Source organism: Pipistrellus hanaki (assembly GCF_964339955.1).
Source record: "Pipistrellus hanaki genome assembly, chromosome: 5".
NCBI classification, from domain to species: domain Eukaryota; kingdom Metazoa; phylum Chordata; class Mammalia; order Chiroptera; family Vespertilionidae; genus Pipistrellus; species Pipistrellus hanaki.
Genome location: NC_140507.1, coordinates 38,248,267 through 38,264,208, shown reverse-complemented (window position 1 = coordinate 38,264,208; position 15,942 = coordinate 38,248,267). Strand labels below are relative to the sequence as shown.

General features: G+C 38.3%; 1 protein-coding gene across 2 annotated transcripts in view; it reads right to left on the bottom strand.

Moving 5' to 3' along the window:
• INTU (inturned planar cell polarity protein) overlaps positions 1-15,942 on the bottom strand; it is a 48,675-nt gene that overhangs the window by 16,279 nt on the left and 16,454 nt on the right. Inside the window, exons 5-8 of one of the 2 annotated variants that reach the window (XM_084884593.1) lie at positions 10,986-11,104; positions 9,101-9,190; positions 7,478-7,555; positions 3,817-4,006 (exon numbers count right to left, since the gene is read on the bottom strand). In XM_084884593.1, the coding sequence (XP_084740719.1) occupies positions 3,817-4,006; positions 7,478-7,555; positions 9,101-9,190; positions 10,986-11,104 (477 nt within the window). The remainder of the gene's footprint in view (positions 1-3,816; positions 4,007-7,477; positions 7,556-9,100; positions 9,191-10,985; positions 11,105-15,942) is intronic. The other variant, XM_084884594.1, reaches the window with a different exon arrangement.

Here is a 15,942-nt window from a genome sequence, read left to right as displayed (position 1 = left end):
CTTAACTAAGGAGGCAAAAGACCTGTACTTGGAAAACTACAGGACACTGAAAAAAGAGATAGAGGAAGACAGAAACAGATGGAAGAACATACTATGTTCATGGTTAGTAGAATCAACATCATTAAAATGTCCATACTACCCAAGGCAATTTATAGATTCAATGCACTCTCCATTAAAATATCAATGGCATATTTCACAGACCTAGAACGAACTCTCCAAAAATTCATCTGGAATAAAAAAAGACCCCAAATAGCTGCAGCAATCCTGAGAAAAAAGAGCAAAGTAGGAGAGATCTCAATACCAGATATCAAACTGTATTACAAAGCCACTGTTCTCAAAACTGCCTGGTACTGGCACAAGAAAAGACATATAGACCAATGGAATAGAATAGAGAACCCAGAAATTGACCCAAACCACTATGCTCAATTAATATTTGAGAAAGGAGAAAAGAATATACAATGGAGTCAAGGCAGTTTCTTCAATAATTGGTGTCGAGAAAATTGAACAGATACATGCAAAAAAAAAAAATGAGACTAAACCACCAACTTATATACCATACACAAAAATAAACTCAAAATGACCGAAACCTGTTTGGCTCAATGGATAGAGCGTTGGTCTGCAAACTGAAAGGTCCTGGGTTCAATTCCGGTCAAGGGCATGTGCCTTGGTTGCGGGCATATCCCCAGTGGGGGGTGTGCAAGAAGCAGCTGATCGATGATTCTCTCTCATCGATGTTTCTAACTCTCTCTCCCTCTCTCTCCCTCTCTGTAAAAAATCAATAAAATATATTAAAAACAACAAACAAACAAACAAACCCAACTCAAAATGGATAAAGGACTTAAACATAAGATGAGAAACCATAAAAATACTAGAGGAATCCACAGGCAGCAAAATCTTAGACATATGCTGAAGCAATATCTTCACTGATACAGCTCCTTGGGCAATGGAAACTAAAGAGAAAATAAACAAATGGGATTACATCAAAATAAAAAGCTTCAGCAAAAGAACCATCAACAAAACAACAAGAAAGCCCACTGTATGGGAGAATATATTTATCAATGTAATCACTGATAAGAGTTTAATCTCCAGCATTTACAGGGAACTCATACAACTTAACAAAAGGAAGATAAACAACCCAATCAAAAAATGGGCAATGGACCTGAATAGATACTTTTCGAAAGAAGACAGAAGGAAGGCCAAGAGACATATGAAAACATGCTCAAAGTCACTAATCATCTGAAAGATGCAAATCAAAATGACAATGCGGTACCATCTCACACCTGTCAGAATGGCTAATATCAACAAATCAACAAACGACAAGTGCTGGCGAAGATATGGAGAAAAAGGAACCCTCATGCACTGCTGGTGGGAATGCAGACTGGTGTAGCCACTGTGGAGAACAGTATGGAGTTTCCTCAAAAAACAAAAAATGGAACTTCCATTTGATCCAGTGATCCCACTTTTAGGAATATATCCCAAGAAATTAGAAACACCAATCAGAAAATACATATTCACCCCTATGTTCATTGTGGCACAATTCACCATAGCTAAGATTTCAAAACAGCCTAAGTGCCCATCAGTAGATGAGTGGATTAAAAAACCGTGGTACATCTATACAATGGAGTACTACATTTCGGTAAAAAAGAAGGAATTCTTACCATTTGCAACAGCATGGATGGAACTGGAAAGCATTATGCTAAGTGAAATAAGCCAGGCAGAGAAATATAAATATCACATGATCTTACTCATTTGTGAAATATAATGAATAATATAAACCGATGAACAAATACAGATCCAGAGACAGAGAAGCATCAATTAGACCATCAAACGTCAGAGCAAGGTAGGGGAGGGCAGGCATAAGGGGGAGAGATCAAAGGACTTATATGCATGCCATGGGGGGCTAAGGACCCATATTTAATATTAATAAAGAAAAAAAATTAAAAAGTAAAAGTTTCCTCTAAATGCTCTAACCTCCTTCCAAATAAAAATTATACACTAATACTTGAATCAGTACAATTATGATACAACTAGAGGCACGGTATACGAATTACGTGCATGGGACGGGGTGTGTGTCCCTCAACCCAGCCTGTACCCTCTCCAATCTGGGACATCACTCTCGCAATCCAGGACTGCTGGCTCCCAACAACTCACCTGCTTGCCTGCTTGATTGCTTCTAACCACTTCTGCCTGCCAGCCTGATCACCCCTTAACCACTCCCCTGCCAGCCTGATTGACGCCTAACTGCTCCCCTGCCAGCATGATTGCCCCTAACTGCCTTCCCCTGCCTGTCTTGTTGCCCCTAACTGTCTTCCTCTGCAGGCTTGGTAACCCCCAACTGCCCTCCTCTGCAGGTCTAGTCATCCCCAAATGCCCTCCCCTGCTTGCCCAATCACCCCTATCTGCCCTCCCCTGCAGGCCTGGTTGCCCTCAACTGCCCTCCCTTGCTGGCCCAGTCACCCCTAACTGCCCTCCCTTGCCAGAATGGTTGCCCCTGACTGCCCTCCCTGCAGGCCTGGTCCCCCCAACTGCCCTCCCCTGTTGACCTGATCACCCACAACTGCCCTCCTCTGCCTGCCATCTTGTGCGGCCATATTTGACCACATGGGGGCTGCCATCTTATGTGTTGGAGTCATGGTCAACTTGCATATTACCTCTTTATTATTGTAGATAGGTTGGGCCAGGCTTGATTCTAAGCACTTCACATGTAAAAGCACATAACTCTATGAAGAAGGTACTATTATTGTCCTCATTTTAGAGATAAGAAAATTCAGCAAAGCAATTGATATATCAGTTTAAATTATTATCTAACTGTCAAAAAAGTATTTATTTGATTGTACATAAAGGAATTTCATGAAGAGTGGAACCCTTAATTTTGTTTTTACTAAATCAGGCAGGGTTTCTTCATGGGCAGGGAACTGGCTATGGCATAGTTCCTTGTTTAATACTAATCCAAATGCTGTGGCTGAATACATTGCTGGTGATGAAAATTTCTGAAATGATCTTTCCAGTTATTCATCAGTAAAGTTATTCTAGGTCTGCAGATATGAGTAAAATCACTTTGATGATACTTGGTCATCATGAAGCCTTACCCTTGGTAAGCTATGTAGGGGATAAGGCAAAAGCTGATTACATATGTTCATGTAAGGAAAGATTTTGCTATAATTAGTGGAAATGTATACTTAACTAAGAATATTGTTTGTTAGACAATAATTTCATTTACCATTATTTTACATACTAGAAACATAACTAACATAACCTTACATTATAAAATCAAAGTCACGAAATTCACAAATAAGAATACAACATATCATTATGATTTCTGAAAAGTAATCCAAGTTTGGACAAAGCTTAAATATTATAAAATGAAAGAGCTAACTTTTATTTAGAAAGGAAAATTTGTCTAAGTTCACTGCACTGGACCTCCTGCTTCATCAACCAATTACCTTTTTCACTCTTACCCACAATCCTGAAAATAATAAAAAGCTTGGGGGGGAGCGGGGAGAAGAGAAGACAGAATTATAAAACAGCTGGTTCTATGATCAACATAATTTGATGAATAAGAATAGATCGATCTAGAGACCAATGGTAAGGGAAGGGGGGTTAGAGAGCAACCAAAGGACTTACATGCATGCATATAGGCATAACCAAGGGGCACAGACACTGGGACAGTGGGGGTGGAAATGGCTGGGGTGGAGTGGAGGGGGTGTCGATTGGGGAAAAAAGGAGACGTATGTAAAACTTTAGACAATAAAGCAAACAACAACAAAAACAAAAAACAGGTGGTTCTGATTCTTACTTTTTGACACCTAAGATTACCTTGATTTCCTGTGGAAGTGTGAGCCACCGCACTCCAGGGAGATTGTCTAAAAGAACCGCACCGGCAGCCTCGTACTGCTGGGCACTGGCACTGGCCCTGCCATGCAGCGTGGCAGGCTGGAGGGCTCTTTGGAAGAACAGTTCAAAAAAATGATCCAATCGAGGAACATTCTCAACCTGGCAAAAGGCACTGAAGAACCAAGAGCTCTAAGTTAAAAAAACACATGGAAATAGATGGTGGTCATATCATGTGCTGCTGAGGGGACTGGATCTTTCCCAACCAGATAGCTCTCTTCCTTACTCCTGTCTCTTAGTAAGAATTAACTGCTATCATGTTACTGATGGAATGTGCTAATTTACCCTGTCAATATTTTTTACCCTAAAACCTACTCTCAAATGCACTGAGTAGTGGTACTATGGAAGAACCACATGTTAATACAAGTGGTATATCTACAGCAGAATGGGTTCAGGTCCCCTTTTTGTAAAAAATGTGTTGTTTTTATCTCTCACTATCAACCGTTTACAATTCTCAATATCTTCAGACAATATGGGAAAATAAAGAGATTTTGAGATTTGTAATAGAATAGATAAGGCTTTGAATCTTATCACTACACTTACTGGGTAGATATCATAGGAAAATAATCTAACCTTTCTCTGAACTTTGTTTCCAACTCTATAAAAATAGGGATAGTACAATCTAATTCGCATTCAAACTATCTAGTATATAATTAGTATAAGCACGTATAAGACTCATTACTTAGTAAGCACATAAGTTAACCTAAGTTATTTCCTCACCTCTTTAATGAAAGCATAACTATTGAAAAACTCAAAAGAGGGAGAGAGAGAAACTTGGTTTTAGCCATGTAAAATAATACAACATTGCCTGCAACATTCATGGAATACCTCACTGGATAATTGGTAATATTAGCAGAATACTACCCACTGGTTCATTCAACAAATTACTTGAGTGCCTGGTGTGTTCTTGATATTTTATTCTTGTCTTTTGTCTTGATATTTTTATTACTGTACAGAATGGAGGTCACATTCTAGTGGAGAAAGACAAGTGAACAGTAAAATGAACACTTACAAAGGACTGTGCAGAGAAGAGGGCCTTGTGAATGTGTGGTGTAACTGGTTGGCTATTTTATTAATAGATCAATGGTTGGGGAAGGGTCTCTTAGAATGGGGCATTTAAACTGAGATCCGAAAGTCAAGAAGGTCCAGTGGGAGCAGAGTGCAAAAGCCAAAGGGGGGAAACAAGGTTGGCCGGGTGCCTACAGAACGGAGCAGAGGGCTGGGTGTGGTCTGAGATCCAAAATCAGAAAGGTAGGTAGGAGCCAGAAAGGTAGAAAGATCACTCTAACTGCATTTGGAAATTAATTAAAGTGGACTCCACTTGGGGTTGGGAATACACAATGCAATATACAGATGCTCTATTATAGGATTGTACACCTGAAACCTATATAATTTTATTAACCCACTAGAGGCCCAATGCATGAAATTTGTGCAAGAGTAGGCTTTCCTCTCTCCTCCCCCTCCCCACCCCTGCTGCCAGCACTGGCTTCCCTCTGGCACCTGGGACCGGGCTTCCCTCAGGCAGCAGGCAGGCACCCGGGACCTGGGCTTCCCTAGCAGCCTGGCTTCATCTGGAGGATGTCTGATATAATTAGCATATTACACTTTTATTATTATAGAAGATATCACCCCAATAAATTCAATAAAAAATTAAATTTGAAAAAAAATAGTGAAACTAATGAAGGTGGCAACAATGGAGGCAAGGAAACCAGTTAGGAGTTTACTGTAGTAGTGAGAGATGGCTATGGCTAGAGAGGGTAGATGGAGAAAATGGATGGATTGGCTCATATGGACTTGCTAGGAATGGTGAGGGGAACTGTTATATCTTTAATTTTATCACAACACTAAACTTTGTTCATGTACAATCAGTTTTCTGTGGCTCAATGCGCCTTTCATATCTTTCATAATCAGAAAAAAATACTGCTATTAAAAATTATCGCAAAATGACTATAAACAACATACTGGACCTGGACTGCCTTTTGGTTTTAAGAACTCAGTGGATCTTCATATTTATCGATTGCCTTTCAAATTCTCACTTGGACAAGAAGTAACTAGTTCATTTTGTTGCCATCTTGGAAATACTTCCAAATCAAAGGAAGCTAAATATCAAGATGAACTTCAGAGAAAGTAAGAGTACCTCTGCCCCCAAACCACACCATTGAAATCTGCAGAACAACTCCAAATGATCACCTTCATGAATAGGATTTATTGCAGGAGATTATTCTTTATCTCTGGTTTCATGAAAACAGAAAGCTTCAATTAGGGTAAAAAACAGCAAGCTTTGCTCATCTCGTGTCAATTTAAAGAGATAGTTTATAACCACATCCTTACACTTCACTGGTTAAAAATGTCTTCATTGGTACACGGTAAAAGGCTTGTTGGTGGATGCCTGGCCTTCTGCCGTTCACACATTTGGAAAATGCTAACAAGGAAGTAATTGAAAGGAAAGTGTCTCTTAAGCAGCTGTTGGAGAACACTGCAAACTAGACAATTTTCCCAGATGGCACAATCACAGAAAACCCAGAGGATTGCTTTGAGAACAGGGACGGCAAAAATCTACAGAGAGAAGCAGAGAGCTGATATTACTGTGGTTTGGAAAAGTGTATAAAAGAATTGATTTATATACGCTAAAGACATTGAAAGCAAAGGCATCATTTTAGCTATTTAGGTACCGGGACTTACAAAAATCCCACAAAGAGAAAAATCTATTTTTCATCATAATTTTACCTGTTAAAATGTTGAACAGTTACCTCAACTATCCTTCTTCAGATCAAGAAAGATGCCTCGCATTATGGGGTCAGGTAAAAAAGCAAGAGGCAGGAAAAAATATCTAGTATGAGCCCACATGTGTTCAAAAATAGAGTATTCATATTATTTAGAAAATACACAGAAGGAACCGAAACCCGATAGAGCGTCGGCCTGTGGACTGAAAGGTCCCAGGTTCGATTCCGGTCAAGAGCATATACCTTGGTTGCGGGCACATCCCCAGTAGGGGGTGTGCAGAAGGCAGCTGATCGATGTCTCTCTCTCATCAATGTTTCTAACTCTCTATCCCTCTACCTTCCTCTCTGTAAAAAATCAATAAAAATATATTTTAAAAAAAAAAGAAAGAAAGAAAATACACAGAAGGATACACAGGAAACTAAACAGTCTGTTGTGATTTTTTAAAATTTTAATTGTGCGTTCATTTTTAGTTGAAAAATTTTCTAGAAGGAAGTATCACATTTTAGGATAGTAAATTTGACACGGGTATTATAATCAGAAAAACACAGGTAAAAAACACACTTAAAACCTTCTGTTACGAACAAATGCTCTTACATTTACTCCTACAGAAATATATCAAATCAAAATATAATTGTGATTCATTACTATTTCACTAAAGTAACATATGAGACCAATAAAAGAAAAAGCAAGGGATGAAATGAAAAACTGCTCAGAGCTATAATTAAAAGCCAGTAGTAAAGGATGATAAAATAAGGAGGAGGGGAAAAAACCTCAAACAACTAACTTGCTAAGGAAGGAATTGTAGTAAGTGCAAGAGGTGATTAGGCTTACAACTTGAGATTCAATTCAAAGAAGTACTTACCCATCTAACGAACCATACATAAATTTTAAGGTTTGGGCAACATTTTCTATCATACTCCTTAGCTGAGGAAGAGGAACTCTGAAAAAGGTAAAAACATTTGTTTATTTTTAGCATAACGAAACGATGCATATCAGAAAGAAGCAGACCAAGTTTGTAGCCTCTGCTCAGTTCCTTAGCTGGGCTTCCTCTCCCCTCCCTCATGGCCTATGCTGCCTTTGTATTTTGTTTTTCTTTTGCCTTCTGGGATACTAAAAAAATAAAGACAAATGATTTATCCTAAAGTATCTCATCCTAAAGTATGTTATTATGGATGTTCCACAATTTTTATAAACCCACACTTGCAAAACAACCCAGCTTTACATAACCCAGCCCCCTGGCCTTGGGCAGTCTCCTAGCAGGGTCCTGTGCTCTTTTACACAAGCTACTTGAGCATCTGCGGATTTTGTTATCCATGTAGGGTCCCTAAAACCAAAACCCTGCAGATAGCAAGGGACAACTATCATCCCCTTTTAGATAGAAAACACACATTAGTTTGTTAAAGAGAGCCATCATTTAGCATTTATCATACCATTATTCCATGGTGTTAAAATTCTGAACCCCACACATTTATGATAGATCATGTCTCTGTTAAAAACTGAAGTCACCTTCAAAACATAATCCATTTAATATTTTTCACTGTAGCCTACTTTGGAATTCCTGTTTATGATGTTAAACATGCCCATAAATTGTCTGATACTCTTCCTCTCGAGATGGAGCTTAATTCCTTCCCCTTGAGCTGGACTAGGTAACTCACTCCAACAAAGAGTATATAGAGTGGAAATGATAGCATCTCTATTCTAAAACTAAGTTAATAAAAGGCCTTGCAGCTTCCGCCTTTCTCTACTTTGGATCTTGCTCTGGGGTAAGCCCAGGGACATGCTGTGAAGATGCTCAAGCTATCTGCAGGTTTTGGTTCTAGGATCCTTCATGGATATCAAAATCCACAGATGCTCAAGTCCCTTATATAAAACTAGAGGCCCGATGCACGAAGATTCATGCAAGAATGGGCCTTCCTTCCCTGGCTGTTGGCACCACCTTCACTCTAGCTGGAGCCACCTTTTCGCTCCAGCCTGCAGCCGTCTTTCCGCCTTCCCACGTTGCCCAGAGGCCCGGAGCGGCTGGGGCAGTACAGAATGCCTGCATCATCACCATGGTGACAATGCAAGTGTCCCGCCCCGCCCCTGGCCACTCGACGCCTGCATATGCAAATTAACCCACCATCTTTGTTGGGTTAATTTGCATGCTCAACCCTGTTTGGCTGGTGGGCACCGTGAAGGTACAGTCAATGTGCATCTTACTCTTTTATTAGTGTAGATAGCATAGGAGACTGCCCAAAACCAGTAGGTTGGATTATGAAAAGCTGGGTTGTTTTGCAAATATGGATGTACAAAAATTCACATCACATGAACACACAGTTATTGTACTAGTACAATGGACCTTTAAATCATAAAGCTGTTTAAGGAGTTTGCCTTTTGACATAATTTTAATGGCATAATTAAATGAAAATGGCATAATTTTAATGAAACAAACTATGTTAGCAGTATTTGAGAAATGACCGTAAGGTAAATAAAACCCTCAACTTACTCTTCAGCAGGCAGGCCAATTAACAGCAACTTGTCAGATTCTTTCCAATAAGCCACATGAATTTGTTTCCCATTTAAAAGAAGGGAGGAGCTAAGAAAAAAAGTTAGAATATCTTTAAATGTTATTCTATATCATAAAGTAATATGCAAATTAACCCTCACACCCTCACAAGATGGCTGCCTATGACCAGGCTAGCAGAGGAATTAGTGAGGGACGACCAAATGACTGAACAAGCAGGCTACGTGGGGTGACCAGGTTGGCAGGGGGGTTAGTGAAGGATAACCGAACGCCTGAACAGCAGGCTGTGTGGGGCGACCAGGCCACAAGGGTGGCGGGGGGGCAGTTGGGGGTGATCAGGCCAATGGGGGCGGGAGTTAGGAGCGACCAGGCTGGCAGAGAGGGGGCTGTTGGGGGTGACACGGCCAGCAGGCGGGGGCAGTTAGGGACACTTAGGCCGGCAGGAGGGTTGGGGGGCAGTTCAGGGCAACCAGGCAGGCAGGCAGGTGAGCGATTAGGAGCCAGCAGTTCAGGATTATGAGAGGGATCCTGGATTGGAGAGAGTGCAGGTTGGGCTGAGGGAACCCCCACACCCCCATGCATGAGTTTCGTGCACCAGGCCTCTAGTAAAATTATAAACAGTCATTCAGAAAAGATTGCATATGGAATGATTTAAGAACTGCATGCCTAATAAGCACATTTCTTGCCATATCCCTAACTGCCAAATAGAAAAGATAATTGTACAATAACAAAAATATATTCTGAAGTAGTTTTTAAAAAGCCCACAGAAACTCAAACGAAATTATACCCATAACAGAAAAAACAAAAAGAAGAAGACGACTTCCATTCCAGTGTGTTAATTTAATATATCAGGTCTGATTGCCTACGTATGAACTTGCTTTACTAATGTGATTACAAAAAAAGGAAGACATGGTCCCAGCTTATAAGGTAATAATTCAATATGTGACACAGCTACATAAACAAATAAACAAAATGTTAGTCAGATTTCAAATATTCCTCAAGGAAACTGTTGGAGTGATGTCATTTTTACCAGAAGATGGAAAAAGAAAATATAAGTCTGGAAAACCCAACTTGACATTTTATCAGTATTTTAGGCTTCTTAAAATTTGAGATAAACTATTTTTTATAAAGTCAAAGATTGTTGAAATATTAAGGAAAAAAATAGCTTATACTTCAGAGATTTATTGTATAAAAAGAAAAACAACCCCCAAAACAAAACTTAAAAACTTTTGAGCCTCTTCTTCCCATAAGTTAACTATGGCATATCAAAGTCAGGGCTGGTTAAGTCAGTGTATACTGGTACACTCTGCTGTATAATTGACTATATGATGTATTTTATTTTTCCAAAAATTATTTGATATCACTCTTGCTTATCCATCACTGAAAAAATTTGCACAGATCATATTGCATTCCAAACATGCCTCCTAAAGTGTATTCTGTCTTTTTCTATTACTGTTGTAAGAATCATAAGAAAAATAAGCATTTAGTCATTCTTACCAACCACAAAGTGTTACCCATCCAGCAAGTTAACAATCAAGATAAAATCACGAAGAAGCCAAGACTCATCATAATACCATGCTTAAGAGATACCACCTTCATAAAATAAGTTCTAAAGTATAGGTCACTGTTCCGACTTAGTGATATGAAGTATACCAGAACACCCAGATCTACAGCCATATTGAGAACCTACACTTTAAGTAGATGACTGGTAGAAATAACTTAGGTGAGAAGCAAAATATCTGCAGATATATCTACAACATAGACACAAATATATTTGTGTAATAGATATTTCTATTAGCGTTTTGTCAGAATAAAGGTAAAGAACTGAAAGAAGAATAATTAAAGCTAAGTTAAAATCAATTATTACCTAGTAACTTGTGTCCCAGTTACATTTTCCAGCATGTCACACAGCGTGAGAAATATCCCTCTCACACTTTTAAGTTTCTGAGATGCATCAGACACTGGATAATGATAAAGAATTTCCTGCTGTTAAATGAAAACAAACAAACAAAAATGATCACATTCCTCAATTTTTCCAGCCATTATTTTTTGTCATGGAAAGTTCAGTTTGTATTTAGAAAGGAACAACAATAAAATTATTTATTTATATTTTATTTAAATAATAATAATTTTATTTATAAAATTATTTATAGCTTCAGTAGGAGTTTTACTCAAAATAAGAAGAGATAAATGCTTAAAATTTTAACACAGTTGAAAATATAAGTTAAAAGCTGTCAAAATTGGTGAGGATGTCAAAATATACATATACTGAAAAGGACACTAATTAGTTGGAATAATTTCAAACAATATTTTAAACTTTAATCTCCTTTATAATAAATTCTATAATTAATATTTTATTGTATTTCATTATACAAATATTTTTATACATATAGTATCTGTGTAGATATCATATGTGATTTTTAGGAGACCTTAAATTTAATTACTTTCATAATGACTTTAAAAGAATCATCTTTGTCATTTTTGGTGAGTTTGTTAAATTATTAAATCTTTATTTAAACCCAAAACAATACTGAAATTAAAAAGTGAGAACACAAAACTACATGAGAGTAGGGCAGATAGGAAGAAACATTATAATATTATAAAATTTGAAAGGGTTTTCCTACCACAAATTAATCTGAATGAAGTCTTTAAAAAACAGCACATTTTAAATCATGTAAAATACTAGATCTATAGAATAAAGCTCAGAATGCTTACTACTTTTCAATTTTCAAGAAGAGCCTGTTCCCAGGAAACATGAAGTTTTAACACAAGTTCAAAATCAGAATGTGCAGTGTACTAGAACTTTTACACAAAGGGACGAATCATTCTGGACCTCACTTTTTTGTTGTTACAATATTTAAAGCAACATGACATTTTTCTTACAAGGCAAATAAAAAGCAGGCAAAATACAAATTTCCAGATAGAAACCTTAGAGAATTCAGAGTAGTTTCTACTAATACTGTTTAGTGGAAAAATTAGCATAAATATTAACATGGCCACTATTGAAAGCCCAAACTCTTATAATATTATCAGATATTTTCCTTGGTTCTCTCTCTGCTTCTTGCTTTGGTCTCCTTTTACAAGAACTAATTATGTGACATGGTATATATATCGTGGCAACTTTTACATTAGGACAAATATAAGTAATAACGAACTATACACATCTGCTTTTTATGCTTATTAATAAACACATTCAATATATGCAAATTGCTATGGAACATGTTGGCCACATACATTCTTCCTAAGAACGCAAATCTTCTTGCAATATTTTTGCGTAAAAACAGTGAAACACTTTATCTCTAGAAATTAAGCCAAACATCAGTGAAGATTTTCTCTCACGTCTATTTAAAACTTTGCTAGCCAAATAACAAATACCACTTTAAACAAATAACCATTATTTCCTTTGATTCACTTTGTGAAATTTCCAAATCATCTGATTCAGAGAAAACAAGCTTTTCTTAGATATGTAACTCACAGGAAAACAAAATGACCCTATGACACCCTCACTGTAAAGTAAGTCATACCAGTAAATAAAGGTCCTTCGAGAAAACCTCTCTGCCAACTGCTGCAGCAGCCAGCCCTGAAAGCCTCCCTATTAATACAGGCCGACAAGCTCTACAATTCCCAACCAATTTAATTAGCTGTATTTTTAAGCACTGGCTAGCAGCATGCATTTGCAGCAACTCCCCCTCTATTCAGTGAGAATAAAAAGCCTCTCCTGGTCACAGTGTTGATACAGGGCTGTCAACAGACAGAGAAACATCTACCCGCTTTCCCATGGGAAGAAAGGCAAGGATGACAAAAGGCCTCAGCAGCATCCTACTCCAAGACAAGCTAGAAGGGGCCAGAGTGCTGCCATCGCAGAAATTTATTGTGTGTTTTACACAATAAATGGTTAAACTTCTCATTTGTCTTAAACATATAAAGGACTGATCATACATGCAAGAAATTAGAATTGTTAACTCGAGGGCTCTAGGCATTTCAGAACAGAGAAAATAATAAAAATATGTATAAGTAAATCCCTTCTTTTCCATTTGAATCAGTGACTAAATTTCGATATATGAAGGAACAACCCAAGGAAATACACTTTTTGTGTAAAATGGCTTTGGCATCGAGAATACAGACTGCGAAGATTTCAAAAGCAAAGAAATGCAAATTAGGTAAAACCTAATTTTAGATCCCACTTCTTCTCCAAGCATTATGGTAAACTAGATGCTCTAAGAGACTCTTGTGTTATAAAACAACTAGATCCATGACCAAAACATACGTGTTCGAACTGCTGGATATGTGAGATGTAGAGAGGTTTCCAAGGATACCCTCTCCATACCTTTCCACACCCCCTTCCCCACCACTGCAAAGCAAGCCGGGGCCTCAGCTGGGAGTGGGGAGTGGTGGGCAGAAAGGCAGAGGCAGGGCTGTGATGAGGGTTGATACCCAGCACATTTGATCAGGACACTGAGTACTGGGCTAATGGCTCAGTAGATGAGCTAAGTCTAAGACCAGTGTGTTAAACCTCGATCCTAGAATAAAGCCCAGCCCAGTGGCAGAAGCAGAAGCAGAAGCAGAAGCAGAAGCAGCAGCAGCAAATTCTCTCTGGAGGAACACATTCCCACTTTAGAACCTTCAGACTCCCAAAGATAAAATCAAGCAGTAAGTTTCACCAATGATCTCCAAAGACTTAAGAAGACAAGTCACCACAAGTCAGAGTCCCCTCAGGACTTAGAGAGAGTGGGATGGGCAGGTTCAGAGCAGAGAAGAACCCTGTATGAAATGCTTAGAGAAATAAAATATGGAATCACTAAGAAGAGCAAGCAACAAGAGACTATCAGGAACAGCATTGTAGATCTGTATGCATATAGTTAGAAAATTTTCAGAAACTCCTAAAAATAAAACTGTGAATATTAAACACAATGGAGAGGTTAAAAAACACTATGGACATAGCCGAAGCTATAATGAAGAAAGAAAATAAAAGACATGTTTTACAGAGGAATGACTGACAGTAGACTTAGCAGCAATTACAGAAGTCTGAAGACAAATACTATCTTCAAACAGATTAGAGAAAAATAATTACTTTTTACCTGGTTGGCATAAGCAATACCATGTCTTTACTCCATCTTCTTCCTGGCCACACAGGAAGACTACATTTCCTACCTCCTTATATCAGGAGAGAGCATATACCTAGTGCTAGGCACTGGGACATGAGCAGAAGTGATGTGGCTACTCTGAAGCCAGGCCTCTGAAATATGCCATAGGTTACAGCATGCTTTCTCTCTTCTCACACTGGCCAACTGGATGCAAAAGATGCAACAGAGGACTGGGAAGCTCTTGGGAAGAATGGAACCACTACTCAGGGGTCTTCAAACTACGGCCCGCAGGCCACATGCGGCCCGCAGAGGAGTCTGATCCGGCCCGCCAGGTTTTTTGGGCAGTGAGCGCAGCCGAGGTGTTACAGTAGGAATTAGTAGTTCATATAGTCCGGCCCTCCAGCTCTCTGAGGGACCGTGATCTGGCCCCCACTTTAAAAAGTTTGAGGACCCCTGCAAAAGGGCTCAGATCACAGAGCCACACAAGACAGGAATGTTTACATTAAAATGAGAAATAAACTTCCATTATGTTATCACTGAGACAAGAGGATTGTTTGTTATAGCGACTGGCCTATTCTGACTAATACAAAGTAGAATTATAAAACTACCTTTCAAGAAGGGGCGAAAAACACATAACAGATAAATAACAAAAACAATTTATCAGGAATAGACTTTCTCTAAAAAGAAATTTCTAACATATATGTTTTAGGAAGAAGAAGAAAAAAAATACCGTGTAAGAACAGTCTAAGATGTAAGAAAGAATGGTAAGGAAATTGCAAAGCATATATGTAAATTTAAAGAAGGTTCATTTTGCCGAGACTGGTTTGGCTCAGTGGATAGAGCGTCGGCCTGTGGACTGAAAGGTCCCAGGTTTGATTCCAGTCAAGGGCATGTACCCTGGTTGCGGGCACATCCCCAGTAGGAGGTGTGCAGGGGGCAGCTGATCCATGTTTCTTTCTCATTGATGTTTCCAACTCTCTATCCCTTTCTCTTCCTCTCTGTAAAAAATCAATAAAATATATTTAAAAAAAATAAAGAAGGTTCATCTCTGAAATATGTAATTTTATAATATATAATTTATATTTTTATAAAATATAAAATATACTAGTTGTTAGTAATAATATTATAATTATGCCAATTTGTGGAATTAAAAAATGATGGCATTAAGATATTGATGACAATAGCAGGTAGGTGAAGAGGGGGATGATTGAAGTTAAGCCATACTAAAGCCTTGAATTATTTTAAAAGGCAATACAGATAGTGTTTAACTTTAAAATCTTGTAAGACAAATGTGATAAAAATTTAAGAGTAATCACACGTAAAAAGAGAACAAGAATAATAATGATACAAGCACCCCAAAATAGGTAAGGAAATGTCATAGAAGTGCGGCTTAGTGGTTGAGTATCAACCCATGAACTGGGAGGTCACGGTTTGATTCCCAGTCAGAGCACATCCCCAGTGCAGGGTGTTCAGAAGGCAGCTGATCAATGATTCTCTCTCATCATTGATGTTTCTACCTCTATCCCCCTTCCTCTCTGAAATCAATATATATTTCCAAATATATATATATTATGGAAAACCAGTTCAAACAGAATTTTTAAAGAAGACAGCACAAACAAATTTTCAAGTATTTCACTAATCTCCACAAATGGATTCATTGAGCTTGTCAGTTAAAATACTGCAATTAGAAGAAGCAAGAGACATACCAAAAACATAAAGACAGAATGACTGATCAAAGGG